Here is a 23,292-nt window from a genome sequence, read left to right as displayed (position 1 = left end):
GGGTGCCCCAGGTGTGCCCACGTGTTAAGGGGAAGTCGTTAATGAGGGTGGGGGCAGATCCGTTTGTGGAGGTTGTTAATTATTAATTAGCGTGATTACGTTCATTATTAGGACTGTATTAATTAGTAAAATTATGCTAAAATTAGTTATTGGGGTTATGTTAATTACAATAATTTTCTTAGTGTTAATTATCAGTGTAGGAGCATGAATGCTATTCAAATTATGTTAATTATTATAATTTTAGCGATTGCAGCTATTTTGTGTTAATGAATTAATTTAGCTATTTATTAGTTATAATTAGCATGCATTTTCAATGTTAACTTATGCTAATTAACATCGGGACACGTTTAATGAAGAGATGAAGCCCCACCCGGCCATTAATAACCCCCATAATTAACGATGAATTATTAATGAGGGGCGGGCACAAAGGGCATCACCATGGAACACCATGAACCCCTCCCCCTCCCTCCAGCCCCGCCCCCTCATTAGCATAACCCCGCCCATACCAACACAGAGCTTTATTGACCTCCAAAGGGGGCGGGGCACAGGCAGGGGGGCGGGGCTCGGCATGCAAATGAGGCGCGGCCGCAAAGCATCGTGGGAGGGGGTGAGGGGGGAGGAACCGCGGCCGCCGTTGCCATGGCGACCCCGCGGGGGGGTTATTATGGGATGGAGTCCCCCCCGTCGCCATGGCGGCAATCCCTCCCCCCCCCCTTATTATGGGATGCCGCGGTGACGTCATCCCCCCCTTATTATGGGATGGGTTCCCATGGCAACGCCGCTTATTTGGGGGGGGGGCTGCGCCATCCCCCAGCCCCTCGTTGCCATGGCAACGGCGACGCTCCTCCGGTCCCCCCCCCCGGAACCATCACAGCGTCCCCGGGGCTTATTATGGGATGGCGGAGCCCCCCTCCCCACCAAAGCCCCTCCCGGGTGGGTTTTTTGGGGGGTTTTTTGGGGGTTTTGGTTTTTTTGGGGTTTTTTTTTTTTTTGAGAATTTTTGGGGGGTTTTTGGTGGCTTTTTTTTGAGATTTTTTTTTGGGTTGGGTTGTTTTTTTTTTTCTTTTGAGAATTTTCTGGGGATTTTTCTGGGTTGTTTTTTGTTTTCTGGGGGGGGTTTTCTTTTTTAAGATTTTCTGGGGTTTTTTTTTTTTGAGATATTTTGCCGGGTTTTCCTGGGGGTTTTTTTGGATTTGTTTTTGTTTGTTTTTTTTTTTTTTTTGTTTTGTTTTGTTTTTCCTTGGGATTTTTCTGGGGGTTTTTTTGACATTTTTTGGTTTGGTTTTTTTTTTTTTGAGATTTTCTGGGGTTTTCTTGGGTTTTTTTATTGGTTTTTTTTTGAGATATTTTGCCAGGTTTTCCTGGGGGTTTTTTGAGTTTGGTTTTTTTTTTTTTTTGAGATTTTCTGGGGGTTTTTTGAGGTGTTTTTTTTGAGATATTTTGCCGGCTTTTCCTGGGGGGTTTTTTTGGGTTGTTTTTTTTTTTTTTTTGAGATTTTCCAGAGGGTTTTTTGGGAGTTTTTTTGCTGGTTTTTTTGGGGGGGAGGGCTGTCAGGGGTCCCAGTCGTTGTCCTGGTGCTGCGCGGCGATGATGATGACCACGGTGAGGATGGTGCAGAGCACGGTGGCGGCGATGCCCACGGCCAGGCTGATGAAGGAGAAATTCCGCGCCTCCCTCGAGGCGATCTCGGCCGACACGATGTCCCCGCGGGCCACGGCCGTGCGCACCTGCCCGTTCATCAATTAACAACGTTAATTAGCGCGCGCCGTGGCAAAAAAAAAATCCCAGGTGAAAATCCCACCCAAAAAACCCCCAAAATCTCACCGAAAATACTCCCAAAACCCACAAAATCTCACCTAAAAATCCCCCAAAAAAGCCTCGAAATTCCACTCAAAAATCCCCCGTAAAAAGCCAAAATCGCACCCAAAATGCTCCCAAAAAACATAAAATCTCACCCAAAAATACTCCCAAAAGCCCGCCCAAAAATACCCCCCAAAAACCCCCTTAAATCCCACCCAAATACACCCCCGAAAAAAACCCTGAAATCCCCCACAAAAATCCCCACAAAAACTCCAGAATCTCTCCCAAAAATTCCCCTAAATACCCTTGAAATCCCACCCAAAAACCCCCCAAAAAATCCCCAAAATCTCACTGAAAATACCCCCCAAAACCCTGAAATCCAACCCAAAATGCACAATATCTCTCCTAAAGACCCCCAAACCCACCCAAAATCCCACCAAATTCTCCCCAAATCCTCCCAAACCTGCCCCAATTCCCTCTCAAATGCCCCAAATCAGCCCCAAATCCCCAAATTCCCCCCTAAATCCCCCTAAACCCCCCCAAATCCTCCCACACCTGCCCCAATTCCCTCTCAAATCCCCCAAATCCCCCAAATCCTCCCACACCTGCCCCAATTCCCTCCCAAATCCCCCAAAATCTGCCCAAATCCTCCCAAACCTGCCCCAATTCCCTCCCAAATCCCCCAAATTTCCCAAAATCCCCCCAAATCCCCCCCAAATCCCCCCTGACCTGCACGGCCTTGACGATGGCCACCACGCCGGTGGGCCAGAAGCAGCAGAGCGTGGTGAGCACGGCGATGGGCAGGTAATCGTGGGGGGGGGACCCCCGGGACCCCTCGGGGCCCCCCAAACCCAGGGGGGGTCCCAGAGGAGCCCCCCCGGCCCCGCCCACCGAGCCGGGCAGAGGCCCGGGGGGGGCGGGGCCAAAGGTCTGGGGAGGGGGAGGGGAGAGGGGGAGGGGTTAGTGAAGGACACGCCCACCGCGCGCCCCAAAATTCGCACAACACCCCAAAATTCAGCCCCGTCCCCGAAATTTATCCCCCTGCCCAAAGAATTCGGCCCCTGCCCCCCAAAATCCACCCTCTGCCCCCAAAATTCAGCCCCTCCACCCAAAACTCAGCCCCTGCCCAAAAAAATTCAGCCTCACCGCCGAAGTTCGCTCTCCTCCCCCCAAAATTCATCACCTGCCCAAAAAATTCACCTCCCACCCCCAAAATTCACACCTTTCCCCAAAAATTCATCACCTGCCCAAAAAATTCACCTCCCACCCCCAAAATTCACACCTTTCCCCAAAAATTCATCCCGTGCCCAAAAACTTCACCCCCTCCCCCCAAAATTCAGGTGGAGGTTAAGCCACGCCCCCTTTTTGAGGACACGCCCACATTAAACCGCGCCCGATTTATGCTTAAAGGCCACGCCCACCTCGTGGAACCGCACCCAATCAGGTGCCGCCCTCCTAAGCCACGCCCCTTAACCAATCAGATTTTGCCACGCCCCCATTCGGCCACACCCTGGTTTGGCCACGCCCCCTTAGCCACGCCCCATGCTTAGCCACGCCCACTTTGAAGCCACGCCCCATTTAGACACACCCACCTGACCACACCCAATTTAGCCACGCCCCCATTTAACCACGCCCCCATTTAACCACACCCACCTGACCACACCAAATTTAGTCACGCCCCCATTTAGCCACGCCCCCATTTAACCACGCCCCCATTTAACCACACCCACCTGACCACACCCGATTTAACCACGCCCCCATTTAGCCACGCCCCATTTAGCCACGCCCCCGTTTAGCCACGCCCCCGTTTAGCCACGCCCGTTTATTTCCCCCTTAGACACACCCACATAACCACGCCCCTTTAACCACGCCCTCGCGTTGACCACGCCCCTTTGGCCACTCCCACAAGCCCCACCCCCCGCCATTTACCCCTCCCCCACCCCTCCCCTCCTCCAGCCCCTCCCCCTCAATCCCCACCCCCACCCGGTTCAGCCCCGCCCCCACCCCAATTCCTCCCCCACCGCCAGCCCCGCCCCCTCAGACCACACCCCCTCAAAGCCCCTCCCCCTCCGCCTCTCAATCCCCGCCCACACCAGCCACGCCCCCTCAAGCCCCGCCCCCAGCCCCACCCCACAAACCCCTCCCCCACCATCCCCTCCTTGCCCCTCCCCCGGCCCCACCCAATTAAGCCCCGCCCCCAGCCCCGCCCAACCCCACCCAGTTAAGTCCCGCCCCTCGCGCCCCACCCAGTTAAGCCCCTCCCCCAGCCCTCCCCATCCCCTCCCCCAGCCCCACCCCACAAACCCCTCCCCCACCATCCCTCCTTGCCCGTCCCCCAGCCCCACCCAATTAAGCCCCGCCCCCAGCCCCTCCCCCAGCCCCACCCCGTTAAGCCCCGCCCCCAGCCCCTCCCCATCCCCTCCCCGTTAAGCCCCTCCCCCAGCCCTCCCCTAGCCCTTCCCCAGCCCCGCCCCAGCCCTCCCCCAGCCCCAGCCCCTCCCCAGCTCCACCCTGTTAAGCCCCTCCCCCAGCCCCAGCCCGTTAAGCCCCGCCCCCAGCCCCTCCCCAGCCCCTCCCCCAGCCCCGCCCCGTTAAGCCCCGCCCCCAGCCCCGCCCCCTCACCTGCCCGCCCGGGTAGAGCGGCAGGAAGGCGCCGGCAGCGCCCCCCGGCGGCGGCAGCTGCAGCGCGAAGGGGGGCGGGGGGGGAGGGGCGCCGAAGGCCGGGGGGGTGGGGGAGGGGCCGGGCCCCCCTCCCCCGTAGGGCTGGCCGGGGGGAGGGGCGTGCTGGTGGCGGTGGGGGGGGGGCCGGGGCAGCGTGGCCGCGTGGAACGCCCCTCCCCCACCGCCGGCCCCTCCCCCACCGCCGCCCCCCGCCCCTCCCCCCGCCAGCCCCCGCGGCAGCGTGGCCGCCCCCGCCGCCCCTCCCCCACCCCCCCAGCCCCGGGGCAGCGTGGCCGCCCCCGGGAAACCCCGGGGCAGGGTGGAGGCGCCCCCTCCCCCCCCCAACATGGGGCCGGGGGGAGGGGCCGGGGGGCCGTAGGGGGGAGGGGAGGAGTGGGGAGCCCCGTCCGGCCCTCCTGGGGGGGGGGAGAGAGAGAAAAAAATTAAAATTTGGGGGGGGGCGGGGTCAGCCGCGCGACCCCCGCCCCGAAATTCCCAAATTCCCCTCCCCCACCCCAAAAATTTCATCCTTTCCCCCAAAAAAATTCCATCCCCCCGCCCCAAAAATTTCATCCGTCCCCCCGAAATTTCCATCGCCCACCCCAAAAAATTGTCATCCCCCTCCCAAAATTTCCGTCGCACACCCCGAAAAATTCTCGTCGCCCCCCCCAAAAATTCCATCGCCCACCCCAAAAAATTCTCGTCCACCTCCAAAAATTCCATCAGCCACCCCAAAAATTTCATCCATCCCCCCTCAAAAATTCTTGTCGCGCCCCCCCAAAAATCCTCACCCCCCAAAAAATTCTCATACCCCTCCCAAAATTCTCACCCCCCCACCCCAAAAAATCTCATTCCTCACCCCAAAAATAATCCCACCCCCCCAAAAAAAATTTCCATCCTCCTCCTAAAAAAACGATGCCCCCAAAATCCCGTCCCCCGCCCCCCCAAAATCCCATTCGCACCCCAAAATTCCTGTCCCCCACCCCCCCAAAATAACCCCCCCCCCAAATTCCATCGCCCATCCCCCCCCTCCCCATCCCAATTTTCTCCCCTCCCCCACCTCCCCCATCCACGTTTTTGGGTCGCCCCGCCCCTCCCCCCCTCGGGGTTATTTTTAGCATGGCGGGGGGAGGGGTCACGCCCACGCCCCCCCCCACACCTGACCCTCCCCCTCACCCCCCCCCCCAAATTTTGGGGACCCCCCGATCCCCCCCCCCGCTCCGTACCGGGTTTTTCGGCCGCCATGGCCGGGCCGAACCGGGACCGGGACCCCCAAAACCCGGCCCGGATCCGCTGGACCGGGGCCGGATCGACCCCCGGAACCGGCCGGGATCCCGCAAATCCCGGCCTGGATTCCCTGGATCGGAGCTGGAATCAGCCCCCAAAACCCGGCCTGGATTCCCTGGATTGACCCCAAAATCCTGGCCTGGATTCCATCGATTGGATCACGATTCACCCCCAAAATCCCGGCCTGGATTCCCCAGATTGGATCAGGATTCACCCCCAAAATCCCGGCCTGGATTCCCCAGATTGGATCAGGATTCACCCCCAAAATCCTGGCCTGGATTCCCTGGATTGGATCAGGATTCACCCCCAAAATCCCGGCCTGGATTCCCTGGATTGGATCAGGATTGACCCCAAAATCCCGGCCCGGATTCCCTGGATTGGATCAGGATTGACCCCAAAATCCCGGCCTGGATTCCCCGGATTGGATCAGGATTCACCCCCAAAATCCCGGCCTGGATTCCCCAGATTGGATCAGGATTCACCCCCAAAATCCCGGCCTGGATTCCCCAGATTGGATCAGGATTCACCCCCAAAATCCTGGCCTGGATTCCCTGGATTGGATCAGGATTGACCCCTAAAACCTGGCCTGGATGTCCCATATTGGATCAGGATTCACCCCCAAAACCTGGCCTGGATCCTGAGGATTGGATCCGGTTTAACGCCCAAAACCCGGCCTGGATTCCCTGGATTGGAGCTGGAATCCACCCCCAAAACCTGGCCTGGATCGGATCAGGACTGACCCCAAAATCCCGGCCTGGATTACCCAGATCGGATCAGGATCGAATCCCAAAACCCGGCCTGGATTCCCTGGATTGAGGCTGGAATCCACCCCAAAATCCCACCCCAAATCCTCCCCCGAACCCCCCAAATCCTCTCCCGGATCCCCCAAATCCTCACTTGAACCCCCCAAATTCTCACCTGACCCCCAAAAATTCACACCCAAACCCCCCAAATCTCCATCCCAACCCCACCTGTCCCCCCCCAGACCCCCCAAAAAACACCTCGGCGACACCGAAATCCTTTTATTGCTCTTCCCAAAATTTCAACCCCAAATTCCCGCCGGGATCGGGGTCGGGGGTGCAGATATTTTTTTGGGGGGTGCAGGGGGCGTGTCCCGGGCAGGTGTGGGCGTGGCTCAGGCCAGGCTCCGCCCCCGCAGCAGCGCCCCCAGGCGGTCGAAGGCGGCGGCGATGGCGGCGCCCAGGTGAGCGGCGCAGGTGTGGCCGCAGCAGGCGAAGGCGCTGACGGCCACGCGCAGCCCCCCCGAATTCGGGGAGGGGTCCCGGGGGTCCTGGGGGGGCGGGGCCACGTGCCCCACCCCCACCCCGTACCCGTCGGGGACCAGGGGGCCCCGAAGCACCCAGCAGCCCTCGCGGGAGCGCACCTGGAGGGGATTTGGGGGGTCAGGGGGGGGAATTTGGGGGATTTTGGGGGGTCAGGGGGGGAATTTGGGGGATTTTGGGGGGTCAGGGGGGGAATTTGGGGGATTTTGGGGGGTCAGGGGGGGATTTGGGGGATTTTGCGGGGTCAGGGGGGGGATCTGGGGGATTTGGGGGGGTCAGGGGGGGGAATTTGGGGGATTTTGGGGGGTCAGGGGGGGGATTTGGGGCATTTTGGGGGGTTTAGGGGGGGGATTTGGGGGATTTGGGGGGGTTGGGGGGGGGAATTTGGGGGATTTTGGGGGGTCGGGGGGGGAATTTGGGGGGGTTTAGGGGGGTCAGGGGGGGAATTTGGGGGATTTTGGGGGGTCAGGGGGGGGATTTGGGGGATTTTGGGGGGTCAGGGGGGGGTTGGGGCATTTTGGGGGGATTTGGGCAGATCTGTGGGGACTTCCGAGGGATTTTGGGGGGATTTGGGAGATTTTGGAGTTCCCCAGGTGATTTCAGGGTTCCCCAGACACATTTCGGGGTTCCCCAGGTGCATCCTGGGTTCCCAAGGCAGATTTTAGAATCCCCGGGTGAATTTCAGGTTCCCCCGGGTGAATTTTGGGGTTCCCCACGTGAATTTGGGGTTCCCCAGGTGAATTTCGGGGCTCCCCAGGTAAATTTTGGAGTTCCCCAGGTGAATTTTGGGGCTCCCCAGGTACATTTTGCGGTTTCTCAGGTGAATTTGGCGCTCCCCAGGTGGATTTTGCAGTTCCCCAGGTGGATTTTGGAGTTCCCCAGGTACATTTTGGGGCTCCCCAGGTGGGTTTGGGCCTCCCCAGGTGAATTTGGGGGTCCCCAGGTGAATTTTGGGTTCCCCAGGTGAATTTTGGAGTTCCCCAGGTGAATTTTGGGGCTCCCCAGGTGGGTTTGGAGCTCCCCAGGTGGATTTTGCAGCTCCCCAGGTGAATTTAGGGTTCCCCAGGTGGATTTGGAGCTCCCCAGGTACATTTTGGGGCTCCCCAGGTGAATTTGGGGCTCCCCAGGTACATTTTGGGGCTCCCCAGGTACATTTTGGGGCTCCCCAGGTGGGTCTGGGGCTCACCTGCAGGGTGCAGAGGCGGAAGTGCGTGGCCTGGGCGTAGGTGGGGTCCAGGAAGATTTCGGGGAGCGGCTCCCCGGCCGCCAGCGCCGCCTGGCGCAGCCGCTGCAGGTGCCGCTCGGGGCCCTGGCCCGACAGCACCTGGGCAGGGCAGGGTTAAACTGGGGGCACGCCCGCTCACCTGGCCACACCTGGGCACACCTGGGCACACACCTGGGCACACCCACACACCTGGGCACACACCTGGGCACACCTGGGTACACACCTGGGCACACCCACACACCTGGGCACACACCTGGGCACACCCGCTCACCTGGGCACACCTGGGCACACCTGGGCACACACCTGGGCACGCCCACTCACCTGGGCACACCTGGGCACACACCTGGGCACTCACCTGGGCACACCTGGGCACACACCTGGGCACTCACCTGGGCACACCTGGGCACACACCTGGGCATGCCCGCTCACCTGGGCACACCTGGGCACACCTGGGTACACACCTGGGCACACCCACACACCTGGGCACACACCTGGGCACACCCACACACCTGGGCACACCTGGGCACACACCTGGGCACACACCTGGGCACACCCACACACCTGGGCACACACCTAGGCACACCTGGGCACGCCTGCTCACCTGGGCACACACCTTGGCACACACCTGGGCACACCCACACACCTGGGCTCACAGCTGGGCACACACCTGGGCACTCACCTGGGCACGCCCGCTCACCTGGGCACACCCACACACCTGGGCACACACCTGGACACACACCTGGGCACGCCCGCTCACCTGGGCACACCCACACAGCTGGGCACGCACCTGGGCACACACCTGGGCACCCCCACACACCTGGGCACACACCTGGGCACACCTGGCATGCCCGCTCACCTGGGCACTCACCTGGGCACACACCTGGGCACACCCACACACCTGGGCACACACCTGGGCACATCTGGGCATGCCCGCTCACCTGGGCACTCACCTGGGCACACACCTGGGCACACCCACACACCTGGGCACACACCTGGGCACACACCTGGGCACTCACCTGGGCACTCACCTGGGCGCACACCTGGGTGCACCCAGAGACACACCCACAGCCCCGCCCCCACAGGTGCCACTCTGCCCCCTGGCCCAAGAGCACCTGGGCAGGACAGGGTTAAACTGGGGGCATGCCCGCTCACCTGGGCACACACCTGGGCGCCCCCAGAGCCACGCCCACCCACACCTGTGCCCACCTGTGCCCCCCTCACCTCCTGGGTGCGGCTCTCCTGCGCCTCCACGGCCTCGCGCAGCAGCGCCAGCAGCAGCTCGGGCTGGGGACACACCTGGGTCACACCTGGGCACACCTGGGCGGTGCCACGCCCTCCCCTGGACACACCTGGGCACACCTGGGTGCACCTGGGCAGTGCCACGCCCTCCCCTGGACACACCTGGGCACACCTGGGCGCACCTGGGCGGTGCCACGCCCTCCCGTGGACACACCTGGGCACACCTGGGCGGTGCCATGCCCTCCCCTGGACACACCTGGGTCACACCTGGGCACACCTGGGCAGTGCCACGCCCTCCCGTGGACACACCTGGGCACACCTGGGCACACCTGGGCGGTGCCACGCCCTCCCCTGGACACACCTGGGCACACCTGGGTGCGCCTGGGCAGTGCCACGCCCTCCCCTGGACACACCTGGACACACCTGGGCACACCTGGGCGGTGCCACGCCCTCCCCTGGACACACCTGGGTGCGCCTGGGCGGTGCCACGCCCTCCCCTGGACACACCTGGGCGCGCCTGGGTGGTGCCCACGCCCTCCCCTGGACACACCTAGGCACACCTGGGTGGTGCCACGGCCTCCCCTGGACACACCTGGGCGCACCTGGGCGGTGCCACGGCCTCCCCTGGACACACCTGGGCACACCTGGGCGGTGCCACGCCCTCCCCTGGACACACCTGGGTGCGCCTGGGCGGTGCCACGCCCTCCCCATGGCACACCTGTGCCCCCCCCAAGCCCCGCCCCCCTCACCTGGGCGTCGGGGTCGTCGAGGGCGCGGGCCAGCGCCAGGCAGGGCGGCCCAGGTGGGCGCAGCAGGTCGGTGCAGCCAGGTAGGACCCGGCGCAGGGACAGCGGCTCGCAGCTGGCACACAGGGAGCCGTGGGCCCTGCGGGGGCACAGGTGAGCTCACCTGGGCACAGGTGAGACCCCCCCCCAACCCCTCCCCTGCCCCCAGCTGTGCCCCCCCACCCCCTCAGCTATCCCAGGTGGGCCCCAGGTGAGATCCCCACCCCATCATGTATCCCAGGTGTCTCCCAGGTGTGCCCAGGTGTGCCCCAGGAGTGCCCAGGCGTGCCCCGGTGTGCCCCAGCAGTACCCAGGTGTACCCAGCTGTATCCCAGGTGTGCCCAGGTGTACCCAGGTGTGCCCAGGTGTGCTCCAGGTGTGTCCCAGGTATGCCCCCAGTGTGCCCAGGTGTGCCCCAGGTGTGCCCAGGTGTACGCAAGTATGCCCCAGCAGTACCCAGGTGTGCCCAGCTGTATCCCAGGTGTGCCCCAGGTGTGTCCCAGGTGTGCCCAGGTGTGCCCCAGGTGTGTCCCAGGTGTGTCCCAGGTGTGCCCAGGTGTACGCAGGTGTGCCCCAGGTGTGTCCCAGGTGTGCCCAGGTGTGCCCAGGTGTACCCAGGTGTGCCCAGGTGTGCCCCAGGTGTGTCCCAGGTGTGCCCAGGTGTGCCCCAGGTGTGTCCCAGGTGTGTCCCAGGTGTGCCCAGGTGTACGCAGGTGTGCCCCAGGTGTGTCCCAGGTGTGCCCAGGTGTGCCCAGGTGTACCCAGGTGTGCCCAGGTGTGTCCCAGGTGTGTCCCAGGTGTGCCCAGGTGCACGCAGGTGTGCCCCAGCAGTACCCAGGTGTACCCAGCTGTATCCCAGGTGTACCCAGGAGTGCCCAGCAGTACCCAGGTGTGCCCCAGGTGTCCCCCAGGTGTGCCCCCAGCCGTGCCCAGCAGTGCCCCGCCCCCTCACCTGTAGAAGGCCACCTGCAGCCCCACCTGCACCAGGGCGTGGCCGTGCGGCCCCGCCCCCGGCCCGAAGCCGGGGTGGCTCAGGCAGTGCAGCTCCACGTCGGCCGCCAGGCTGGGGGAGAGGCGGGGTCACACCTGGCCCCGCCCCCTCACCTGGTCCCGCCCCTCACCTGTCCGGCCCCGCCCCCTCACCTGTCTGGCCCCTCACCTGGCCCCGCCCCCTCACCTGGTCCCACCCCTCACCTGTCCGGCCCCGCCCCCTCACCTGGTCCCGCCCCTCACCTGGTCCTGCCCCTCACCTGGCCCCGGCCCTCATCTGTCCGGCCCCGCCCCTCACCTGGCCCCGCCCTTTCACCTGTCCGGCCCCTCACCTGGTCCCGCCCCTCACCTGGCCCCGCCCCCTCACCTGGTCCCGCCCCTCACCTGTCCGGCCCCACCCCCTCACCTGGTCCCGCCCCCTCACCTGGTCCCGCCCCCTCACCTGTCTGGCCCCGCCCCCTCACCTGGTCCCGCCCCTCACCTGGTCCCGCCCCCTCACCTGGTCCCACCTCTCACCTGGTCCCGCCCCTCACCTGGTCCCACCTCTCACCTGGTCCCACCTCTCACCTGGTCCCACCCCTCACCTGGTCCCACCCCCTCACCTGGTCCCACCTCTCACCTGGTCCCGCCCCTCACCTGGCCCCGCCCCCTCACCTGTCCGGCCCTGCCCCCTCACCTGGTCCCGCCCCCTCACCTGTCCGGCCTCACCCCCTCACCTGTCCGGCCCCGCTCCCTCACCTGGTCCCACCTCTCACCTGGTCCCGCCCCTCACCTGGCCCCACCCCCTCACCTGTCCGGCCCCGCCCCCTCACCTGGCCCCGCCCTTTCACCTGCCCGGTTACGCCCCTCACCTGCCCGGCCCCCTCACCTGTCCAGGTGTCTCTTGGCGCGCTCCAGCTCAGGTGAGATCTCGGGGCCGACGCTGAAGCGCAGCCGCTGCGGGGGGGGGAGGGGCGTGGCCGGGGGGGAGGGGGCGGGGCCACACCTGCGGCTGTGGGGGGGGGAGGGGTGACACACCTGAGCACAGGTGAGCAGCGGGGAAAGGGGCGTGGCTAAGGAGGCCACGCCCCCCGGCCTCACCTGTGCTCCAGGGCGTGGTCGAGCATCTCGGCCACCACGGCGCCGTCGGTGACGGCCGGGTCGTAGAGAGCGCCGCAGGTGCCGTCCTGGCCAACCACCAGCTGCGGGCACACCTGGGCAGGTGAGCGCGGCGGGGCCACGCCCACCGAGCCAAAAAACCCCAAAAAAACCCAAAAAAACCCACCAAAAAAATCCCGGGAAAATGGGAAATTCCGGCTCTGAAAAAACCCAACCAGGTGAGAGCCACGCCCTGAAACACCTGGGCAGGTGAGCGCACCTGAGGCCACGCCCACCGAGCCAAAAAACCCAAAAAAACCCCCAAAAAACCCCCCAAAAAATCCGTGGAAAATGGGAAATTCCGGCTCTGAAAAAACCCAACCAGGTGAGAGCCACGCCCTGAAACACCTGGGCAGGTGAGCGCACCTGAGGCCACGCCCACCGAGCCAAAAACCCCAAAAAACCCCCCAAAAAAACCACCAAAAAATCCGGGGAAAATGGGAAATTTCGGCTCTGAAAAAACCCAACCAGGTGAGAGCCACGCCCTGAAACACCTGGGCAGGTGAGCGCACCTGAGGCCACGCCCACCGAGCCAAAAACCCCAAAAAACCCCCCAAAAAAACCACCAAAAAATCCGGGGAAAATGGGAAATTCCGGCTCTGAAAAAACCCAACCAGGTGAGAGCCACGCCCTGAAACACCTGGGCAGGTGAGCGCACCTGAGGCCACGCCCACCGAGCCAAAAAACCCCCAAAAAACCCCCAAAATATCCGGAGGAAAATGGAACTTCTGGTTCCAGGTGAGCGCCATGCCCTGAACCACCTGGGCAGGTGAGCGCACCTGGGGCCACGCCCACCGAGCCAAAAACCCCCAAAAAACCCCCAAAAAAACCCCCCAAAAAATCCGGGGAAAATGGGAAATTCCGGCTCTGAAAAAACCCAACCAGGTGAGAGCCACGCCCTGAAACACCTGGGCAGGTGAGCGCACCTGAGGCCACGCCCACCGAGCCAAAAAACCCAAAAAAACCCCCAAAAAAACCACCAAAAAATCCGGGGAAAATGGGAAATTCCGGCTCTGAAAAAACCCAACCAGGTGAGAGCCACGCCCTGAAACACCTGGGCAGGTGAGCGCACCTGAGGCCACGCCCACCGAGCCAAAAAACCCAAAAAACCCCCCAAAAAATCCGCGGAAAATGGGAAATTCCGGCTCTGAAAAAACCCAACCAGGTGAGAGCCACACCCTGAAACACCTGGGCAGGTGAGCGCACCTGAGGCCACGCCCACCGAGCCAAAAAAACCCAAAAAACCCCCAAAAAAACCACCAAAAAAATTCCGGGAAAATGGGAAATTCCGGCTCTGAAAAAACCCAACCAGGTGAGAGCCACGCCCTGAAACACCTGGGCAGGTGAGCACACCTGAGGCCACGCCCACCGAGCCAAAAAACCCCCAAAAAACCCCCAAAATATCCGGAGGAAAATGGAACTTCTGGTTCCAGGTGAGCGCCATGCCCTGAACCACCTGGGCAGGTGAGCGCACCTGAGCCACGCCCATTTCCACTAAGCCCCGCCCCCAGACACACCTGAGGAGGTGAAGCCCCGCCCCCACAGGTGAAGCCCCGCCCACCTGCAGCGTCTTGTCCCACCAGCGATTGGCGCTGTTGGCGTTGGCCCCGCCCCCGTGCAGCACCTGGGCGGCCGCGCCCTCCAGGCCCCGCCCACTGGGCGTGGCCAGCACAGGTGAGTCCAGGCTCAGCACCAATAGGCTCCTCTGGATCCGCCCCAAGGAGGCGCGGCTTAACCGGTCTGGGGGCGGGGCTTCGTGAGGACACGCCCCCCTCGCCCAGGTGCGCTCACCTGGGCCAGCTGAGGACACGCCCGCCCCCAAATCGGCGATTTTCCGCCCCAAAATGGAAGCCACGCCCCCCCAAAAATGGATCTTCCTGCCCTAAAATTGAGGCCACGCCCACTTGGAGCCACGCCCACAAATAGTCCCAAATTCCTGCATTTTTCCCGCCAAAATTGAGACCCCGCCCACCCCCAAAATCCCCCCAAAAAACCTCCCGGCCACACCTGGACCACGCCCACCAAATCCCCGCCCCCCTCGGACACGCCCCTCCCGTTTTTCCCGCCAAAATCTCCCCAACCCCCACCCGGGCCACGCCCCATTTAAAAAAAACTCAAATAAACGTTAATTCTACCCAAATAATCCAAAATCCCCAAAACTCCACCAAAATCCCCCCAAAGCCCCTCCCAGCCACACCCAGGCCACGCCCAGCTAAGCCCCGCCCACAAAGACCCAAACCCAGTGTTTTTCTCCCCAAAATCCCCCCCCAAATCCCCCAAATTTTTCCCAAATTCCCCCGAATTTCCCCCAAAACCCCACCCTGGCCACACCCAGCCAAGCCCCGCCCACAATGACCCAAACCCACCCCATTTCTCCCCAAAATCCTCCCAAAATCCCCCCAAAATCCCCCCAAATCCCCCAAGCCCCCCCCATTTTGGCCGAATTCCCCCAAATCGCCCCCAAATCTCCCCAGATCCCCCCAAATCCCCCCGAATCCCCCAAACCCCCCCGGTTTTGCCCGAATCCCCCCCAAATCCCCCCAAATCCCCCCAAACCCCCCCGATTTTGCCCAAATCCCCCCGAATCCCCCCAAACCCCCCCAAATCCCCGTGATTTTGCCCGAATCCCCCCAAATCCCCCCAAATCCCCCCGAATCCCCCCAAACCCCCCCAAATCCCCCGATTTTGCCCGAATCCCCCCAAATCCCCCCAATCCCCCCCAAATCCCCCGATTTTGCCCAAATCCCCCCAAATCCCCCCAAATCCCCCCGAATCCCCCCCAAACCCCCCAGATTTTGCCCGAATCCCCCCAGACCCCCCAAATTTTGCCCGAATTCCCCCCAAATCCCCCCAAACCCCCCCAAATCCCCCCAAACCCCCCCAAATCCCCGTGATTTTGCCCGAATCCCCCCAAATCCCCCCCAAACCCCCCGAGACCCCCCCAATTTTGCCCGAATCCCCCCGAATCCCCCCAATCCTCACCTCGCAGCATGGCGCCGTGGACCCTCCCCCAGTGGCGCCGCTGCTGCCCGCTCAGGAGCCCCACGGGGGGGTGGGCGGCCGCCCCTCCCCCCCCCGCGCGCGCCCGGAGCCCCCCCAGGGCCGCCAGCAGGGCGGGGGGGGGGAGGGGCCGGCCCGAGGGGGAGGCGACCCCCACCAGGAAAAACTGGGGACCCCCAGGCCGGCCGAGGGACGCCCCAAAAAAGGCGTGAGAGAAGCAGAAAATTTGGGTGAAAACGCCCCGAAATCGGCTCAGAAGGGTCGGAAAGTTTGGGCGAAACGCCTCCCCCCAGCACCGAAATAAGCCGCGACCCCCCCCCCACCCCAAATCCCCCCAAAATCCCCCCAAACCCCCCGAAATCCTCCCGAATCCCCCTCAAATCCCCCCAAAATTCATCGAAATCCCCCAAATTCCCCCCAATAACTCCAAAATTCCATCCAAATTCCCCCCAGGACCCCCCCCAAAATCCCCCCAAATCCCCTCAGGACCCCCCAACTTCCCCTCAGGAGCCCCCAGAATCCCCCCAGATCTCCTCAGTACCCCCCAAATCCCCTCAGGACCTCCCCAAATCCTCCCAAATCCCATCAAGACCCCCCAAATTCCCCTCAGGACCCCCCAGAATCCCCCCAGATCTCCTCAGTACCCCCCAAATCCCCTCAGGACCCCCCAAAATCCTCCCAAATCCCCTCAGGACCCCCCAAAATCCCCCCAAAGCCCCCAAAATCCCCCCAGGACCCCCCAAATCCCCCCAGATTCCCTCAGGACCCCCCTAAATCTCCCCCCAAATCCCCTCAGGACCCCCCCAAATCCTCCCAAATCCCCTCAGGACCCCCCCAAAATCCCCCCAAATCCCCCAAAATCCCCCCAGATTCCCTCAGGACCCCCCAAATCCTCCCAAATCCCCTCAGGACCCCCCAAAATCCCCCCAAATCCCCCCAGGACCCCCCAAAATCCCCCCAGGACCCCCCCAAATCCCCCCAAATCCCCTCAAATCTCCCCCAAATCCCCTCAGGACCCCCCCAAATCCCTCCCAAATGCCGTCAGGACCCCCCCAGATCCCCCCAGGACCCCCCCAAATCCCCCCAAATCCCCTCAGGACCCCCCCAAATCCCCCCAGCCCCCCCCCAAAATCCCCCCAAAGCCCCCCAGGACCCCCCAAAATCCCCCCAAATCCCCTCAAATCTCCCCCAAATCCCCTCAGGACCCCCCAAAATCCCCCCAAATCCCCTCAGGACCCCCCCAAATCCCCCCAGGCCCCCCCAAAATCCCCCAAAGCCCCAAGCCCCGCCCTCACCTGCCCGTTGCAGCTGACGGTGACGAAGGGCGGCGGCTGCGCCCCCGGGGGGACCCTCAGCACCTCGTCCCGCCGGGGCCCGGGCACCCGGCACCCCCCAAAAACCGCCTGCACCCACGGCTCGGGGGGGTCCCGCCTGCCCGGGGGGGGACAGGGTGAGGGACACCCCCAAAATCCCCAAATCCCAAAAAATCCCCGCGAAAATCCCCAAAAAATAACCCCAAAAATCAAAAATATCCAATTTAAGACCCCCCAAAAACCGCCTGCACGCACGGCTCGGGGGGGTCCCGCCTGGCCGGGGGGGGACAGGGTGAGGGACACCCCCAAAATCCCCAAATCCCAAAAAATCCCCGAGAAAATCCCCAAAAATAACCTCAAAAAATAAAAAAAATCCAATTAAACGCCCCCCAAAATCCGCCTGCACCCACGGCTCGGGGGGGTCCCGCCTGGCCGGGGGGAGACAGGGTGAGGGACACCCCCAAAATCCCCAAATCCCAAAAAATCCCCGCGAAAATCCCCAAAAATCCCTCAGAAATACCAAAAATCCCCAAAACCCCAAAAATCCCCGTGAAAATACAAAAAAAAACCAAAAAACCCCCAAAAAATCCCCCCAAAATGCACCAAAAAAAATCAAAATTCCCCCAGATTTCCACCCAAAACCCCCAAATTTTCCCAAATTCCCCCAAATTTCTCCAAAAACCCCCCAAAAGTCCCCTGAATTCCCCAAAATTTCCCCAAAATCCTCAATCCCCCCCCCCAAAACCCCCAAAATTCCCCAATTTCCCCTCCCCCACCTCTGGAGCTGCTCGCGATAGTCCAAAACCCCCGAGAGGAGCCGGGCGGCGAACCTGCACCAGTATGGACCAGTAAGGACCAGTATAAACCAGTATGGACCCGTACGGACCAGTGAAACCAGTAACACAGCAGTGAACCTCCCAGTGCCTCCCAGTATAAACCAGTAGAACCCAGTGCTCCCAGTCTCACCAGATCTGTCCCCCCCAGTTCCCTCCCAGTCCCTCCCAGTATAAACCAGTTCTCTCCCTGTCCCTCCCAGTATAAACCAGTCCAACCCAGTCTCACAAGAGCTACCACCCCAGCTCCCCCCAGTTCCCTCCCAGTATAAACCAGTCCCTCCCAGTCTCTCCCAGTGCTCCCAGTCTCACCAGAGCTGGCCCCCCAGTTCCCTCCCAGTTCCCCCCAATCCCCCCCCAGTCCTTCCCAGTTCCCTCCCAGTCCCTCCCAGTTCCCTCCCAGTTCCCCCCAGTCCATCCCAGTCCCTCCCAGTTCCCCCCCAGTTCCCTCCCAGTTCCCCCCAGTCCATCCCAGTCCCTCCCAGTCCCTCCCAGTCCCTCCCAGTTCCCCCCAGTCCCTCCCAGTTCCCCCCAGTTCCATCCCAGTCCCTCCCAGTCCCTCCCAGTTCCCCCCAATCCCCTCCCAGTCCCTCCCAATCCCCCCCCAGTCCCTCCCAGTCCCTCCCAGTTCCCCCCAATCCCCCCCCAGTCCCTCCCAGGTCCCTCCCAGTCCCTCCCAGTTCCCCCCCAGTCCCTCCCAGTATAAACCAGTGCTCCCAGTCTCACCAGAGCTGCCCCCGCCAGTCCCCGCAGTTCCCCGGGGGCAGCACCAGGGCGGCGCTGCTGTGCACGGGCAGCGGGAGGCGCTCGCTGGAGCCCCAGGGCCACTCCTGCCCCCCCCGAGACCCCCAAAATTGGGGAGGGGTCCCCAAAATCCTGGGGGGGGTCCCCAGAATCCCGGAGACCCCCCCCCCCGGGACCCCCCCAAACTCCATCAAACCCCCCCCCCCCCCAAAATTCCCCAATCCCAGTTTCTAACTGGGACTCGCCCCAAATCCCCCCAAACTCGCCCCAGGACCCCTCCCCAAAACCCCCCCGAAGCCCCCACCCCAAATTTGGGGTGCCAGGACCCCTCCAAAATCCACAAGACCCCCCCCAAATCCCCAAAATCCCCCGAAATTCCACCCAAACCTCCCCAGGGCCACCCAAGCCCCCCCAGGACCCCCCAAACCCCCCAAAGGCCGCCCAAAACCCCCCAAAACCCTCCCCAGGACCCCCCAAAACCCCCCCAAAACCCTCCCCAGGACCCCCCAAACCCCCCCCAGGACCCCTCCAGGACCCCCCCAAGCCTTCCCAATCCACCTCCGGGTCCCCCAGGACCCCCCAGACCCTCCCCAGGACCCCCCAAACGCCCCCCAAACCCCTTCAAGACCCCCGCAAGCCCCCCCAAACTTCCCCAAGACCCCCAAGCCCCCTCCAGGACCCCCCAAACCCCTTCAAGACCCCCCAAGCACCCCCAACCCCTCCCCAGGACCCCCCAAACGCCCCCCAAATCCCCCTTAAACCCTCCCAAGCCCCCCCCGAGCCCCCCCAAACTTCCCCAAGACCCCCCCGAGCCCCCCCAAACCCTCTCCAGGACCCCCCAACCCCTCCCCAGGCACCCACAAGACCCCCCCCAAGTCCCCCCAAACCCCCCTTAAACCCCCCCAAGCCCCCCCCAGGACCCCCCAAACCCCCCCAGGACCCCCCAAACCCCCCCAAAACCCCTTCAATACCCCCCCAAGCCCCCCCGAGCCCCCCAAACCCTCTCCAGGACCCCCCAAACCCCCCCCAAACCCCCCCAAGCCCCCCCCAGGACCCTCCAAACCCCACCCAAACCCCTTCAAGACCCCCCCCAAGCACCCCCAACCCCTCCCCAAGACCCCCCAAGCCCCCCCGAGCCCCGCCAAACCCTCCCCAAGACCCCCTAAACCCCCCCCAAGCACCCCAAGACCCCTCCAAGCCTCCCCAAATCCCCCTTAAACCCCCCCAAGACCCCCCCGAGCCCCCCCAAACCCTCCCCAAGACCCCTCCAGGACCCCCCAACCCCTCCCCAGGACCCCCCAAACCCCCCCCGAACCCCTTCAAGACCCCCCCAGGACCCCCCAAATCCCCCTTAAACCCCCCCAAGCCCCCCCCGAGCCCCCCCAAACCCTCCCCAAGACCCCTCCAGGACCCCCCAACCCCTCCCCAGGACCCCCCAAATCCCCCTTAAACCCCCACAAGCCCCCCCCGAGCCCCCCCAAGCCCCCCCCAAACCCCCCCCCCACCCGGGGGTCGCTCACCGGCAGCCGGGGGGGGGCGGGGGGGGTCCTGCGCAGCCGCTCCTGCAGCCGCGGCCCCGCCCCCCCCGGCGCCCCAAAATCGCGGAGGAGGCGCCGGGCCCGGGCCCGGTCCGGGGGCGCCGCCAGCGCCTCCAGAGCCCCCCGGAGCCGGCCCAGGGTCACCCCCAAACTGGGCAGGGGGGCGCGGCCCGGCCCGGCCGCCTGCGCGGGGGAGCCCGCAATTAACGGCGCGGGTAATTAGGGGGGTGAAATCAGGGGGGAAATCCCCCCCAATTAACGGGACCCACCCTCCCATTAACGGGATCCCCACCTCCCATTAACGGCAATTAACGGCGCGGGTAATTAGGGGGGTGAAATCAGGGGGGAACCCGGCAATTAACGGGACCCACCCTCCCATTAACGGGACCCCCCCAATTAACGGCGCGGGTAATTAGGGGGGTGAAATCAGGGGGGAGCCCGGCAATTAACGGGACCCACCCTCCCATTAACGGGACCCCCCCAATTAACGGCGCGGGTAATTAGGGGGGGGTGAAATCAGGGGGGAACCCGCCCCCAATTAACGGGACCCACCCTCCAATTAACGGGATCCCCACCTCCCATTAACGGGACCCCCCCAATTAACGGCGCGGGTAATTAGGGGGGTGAAATCAGGGGGGAACCCGCCCCAATTAACGGGATCCACCCTCCAATTAACGGGATCCCCACCTCCCATTAACGGCAATTAACGGCGCGGGTAATTAGGGGGGTGAAATCAGGGGGGAACCCGGCAATTAACGGGACCCACCCTCCTATTAACGGGACCCCCCCCAATTAACGGCGCGGGTAATTAGGGGCGGTGAAATCAGGGGGGAAATCCCCCCCAATTAACGGCGCGGGGTGATTGGGGGGGGACCCCCCCCCATTTAACGGCGCGGGTAATTAGGGGCGGTGAAATCAGGGGGGGACCCCGCCCCAATTAACGGGATCCCCCCAATTAACGGCGCGGGTAATTAGGGGGGTGAAATCAGGGGGGAGCCCGGCAATTAACGGGACCCACCCTCCCATTAACGGGACCCCCCCAATTAACGGCGCGGGTAATTAGGGGGGGTGAAATCAGGGGGGAACCCGGCAATTAACGGGACCCACCCTCCAATTAACGGGATCCCCACCTCCCATTAACGGGACCCCCCCAATTAACGGCGCGGGTAATTAGGGGGGTGAAATCAGGGGGGGACCCCCCCTCAATTAACGGCGCGGGGTGATTGGGGGGGGACCCCGCCCCAATTAACGGCGCGGGTAATTAGGGGCGGTGAAATCAGGGGGGGACCCCCCCAATTAACGGGATCCACCCTCCAATTAACGGGATCCCCCCAATTAACGGCGCGGGTAATTAGGGGGGTGAAATCAGGGGGGGAGCCCGGCAATTAACGGGACCCACCCTCCAATTAACGGGATCCCCACCTCCCATTAACGGCAATTAACGGCGCGGGTAATTAGGGGGGTGAAATCAGGGGGGAACCCGCCCCAATTAACGGGACCCCCCCAATTAACGGCGCGGGTAATTAGGGGGGTGAAATCAGGGGGGAACCCGCCCCAATTAACGGGACCCCCCCGATTAACGGCGCGGGTAATTAGGGGGGGGTGAAATCAGGGGGGGAGCCCGGCAATTAACGGGACCCACCCTCCAATTAACGGGACCCCCCCAATTAACGGCGCGGGTAATTAGGGGGGTGAAATCAGGGGGGGAGCCCGGCAATTAACGGGACCCACCCTCCCATTAACGGGATCCCCACCTCCCATTAACGGCAATTAACGGCGCGGGTAATTAGGGGGGCGGTGAAATCAGAGGGGGACTCCGCCCCAATTAACGGGACCCACCCTCTAATTAACGGGACCCCCCCCTAATTAACGGGATCCCTCCAATTAACGGGATCCCCCCTCCAATTAACGGGACGGGGTTAATTAGAGGAGATGGTTAAATCAGTGGGAGCCCCCCAATTAACGGGGTGGGGGGGGTTTAGGGAAACCTCCACTCCTCCAATTAACGGGACCCCCCCTAATTAACGGGCTGTGAATAATTAACGGGATCCCTCCCAATTAACGGGATCCCTCCTCCAAATTAACGGGATCCTCCCCTAATTAACGGGACCCCTCCCAATTAACGGGGTGCGGGTGATTAATGGGATCCCCGCAATTAACGGGACCCCTCCTCCAATTAACGGAGACCAGCCTAATTGACTCGGACCCCACCCCAATTAACCTAATTAACGGAGACCCCCCAAAATCCATCAAGAGTCCTCCCCAATTAACAGAAACCCCTTAATTAACTCGAACTCCTCCCCAATTAACCCAATTCACAGAAACTCCCCAAAATCACTCGGGACCCCTCCCCAATTAACTGAAACCCACTTAATTAACTCGGACCCCCCCGAATCACTCAGGACCCCCCTAATTAACAGAGACCCCTCCCCAATTAACAGAAAGCCCCCTAATTAACTCGGACCCCCCTCGAATCACCCAGGACCACTCTAATTAACAGAGACCCCTCCCCAATTAACTGAAAGCCCCTTAATTAACTCGGACCCCCCTCGAGTCACTCAGGACCCCCCTAATTAACAGAGACCCCTCCCCAATTAACTGAAACCCCCTTAATTAACTCGGACCCCCCCCGAATCACTCTAATTAACAGAGACCCCTCCCAATTAACAGAAACCCCCCTAATTAACTCGGACCCCCTCCGAATCACTCAGGACCCCCCTAATTAACAGAGACCCCTCCCCAATTAACTGAAACCCCCTTAATTAACTCGGACCCCCCCCGAATCACTCTAATTAACAGAGACCCCCTCCCCAATTAACGCAATTAACCCAATTCACCGCCCCCCCCCCCCGCGCGCGGACGTGCGGCCCCGCACGAGCGGCGCCCCTCCCCCACCCTGCCCCTCCCCCACCCCCCCAGCCCCTCCCCCACCCCCGGGGGGGTCCCGGCCTCACTTTTGGGGGGTCCGCGGCCGGGGGGGGGCGGCGGCGCCCCCAGCCCCACAGCGAGCGCCCCATGGCTGCGGAGCCACGCCCCCGAGCGGGAAACCACGCCCCTTTCCTGGGGAAACCACGCCCCCTAAAGGAAACCACGCCCCCTAAAGGAATCCACGCCCCTTTCCTGAGGAAACCACGCCCCCGAGCGGGAAACCACGCCCCCTAAAGGAAACCACGCCCCCCGAGCGGGAAACCACGCCCCTAAACGAAACCACGCCCATTTCCTGGAGAGCCACGCCCCCTTCCCAGAGAAACCACGCCCCCTAAAGGAAACCACGCCCCCTTTCTGGAGAAACCACGCCCCCATCCCAGAGAAACTATGCCCCCTTCCCAGAGAAACCACGCCCCCTACAGGAAACCACGCCCCCTAAAGGAAACCACGCCCCCTAAAGGGAACCACGCCCCCTAAAGGAAACCACGCCCCTAAAGGAAACCACGCCCCTAAAGGAAACCACGCCCCC

General features: G+C 62.6%; 2 protein-coding genes across 3 annotated transcripts; both read right to left on the bottom strand.

Moving 5' to 3' along the window:
- Window positions 1-256: 256 nt before the first annotated feature.
- On the bottom strand, window positions 257-5,836 carry PRRT1 (proline rich transmembrane protein 1). Its single transcript, XM_085564904.1, has 5 exons — window positions 5,688-5,836; window positions 4,752-4,877; window positions 4,423-4,502; window positions 2,530-2,730; window positions 257-1,727 (listed from the first exon to the last, which is right to left on the bottom strand). The coding sequence occupies exons 1-5, from the start codon at window positions 5,704-5,706 to the stop codon at window positions 1,551-1,553; spliced, it is 603 nt and encodes a 200-aa protein (XP_085421030.1). The 5' UTR covers window positions 5,707-5,836; the 3' UTR covers window positions 257-1,550.
- A 919-nt stretch (window positions 5,837-6,755) lies between these two features.
- LOC110471444 (carnitine O-acetyltransferase-like) lies at window positions 6,756-23,125 on the bottom strand. 2 transcript variants are annotated; one of them, XM_085565073.1, is made up of 14 exons: window positions 22,790-23,125; window positions 19,818-20,018; window positions 18,280-18,383; window positions 17,497-17,550; window positions 16,703-16,838; window positions 15,390-15,573; window positions 13,969-14,147; window positions 12,351-12,451; window positions 12,139-12,261; window positions 11,233-11,343; window positions 10,245-10,380; window positions 9,478-9,540; window positions 8,218-8,355; window positions 6,756-7,132 (listed from the first exon to the last, which is right to left on the bottom strand). In XM_085565073.1, the coding sequence occupies exons 1-14, from the start codon at window positions 22,850-22,852 to the stop codon at window positions 6,884-6,886; spliced, it is 1,842 nt and encodes a 613-aa protein (XP_085421199.1). In that variant the 5' UTR covers window positions 22,853-23,125; the 3' UTR covers window positions 6,756-6,883. The 2 variants fall into 2 exon arrangements, with proteins under 2 accessions (XP_085421199.1, XP_085421200.1); XM_085565074.1 differs by lacking the exon at window positions 15,390-15,573 and having other exon boundaries at window positions 13,969-14,112.
- Window positions 23,126-23,292: the final 167 nt, after the last annotated feature.

The sequence above is a fragment of the Lonchura striata genome, chromosome 35, assembly GCF_050655825.1.
Source record: "Lonchura striata isolate lonStrDom1 chromosome 35, ASM5065582v1, whole genome shotgun sequence".
Taxonomy (NCBI): Eukaryota; Metazoa; Chordata; class Aves; order Passeriformes; family Estrildidae; genus Lonchura; species Lonchura striata.
Note: the sequence above shows the minus strand (reverse complement) of the source record. Positions and strands in the feature narration are given on the sequence as shown.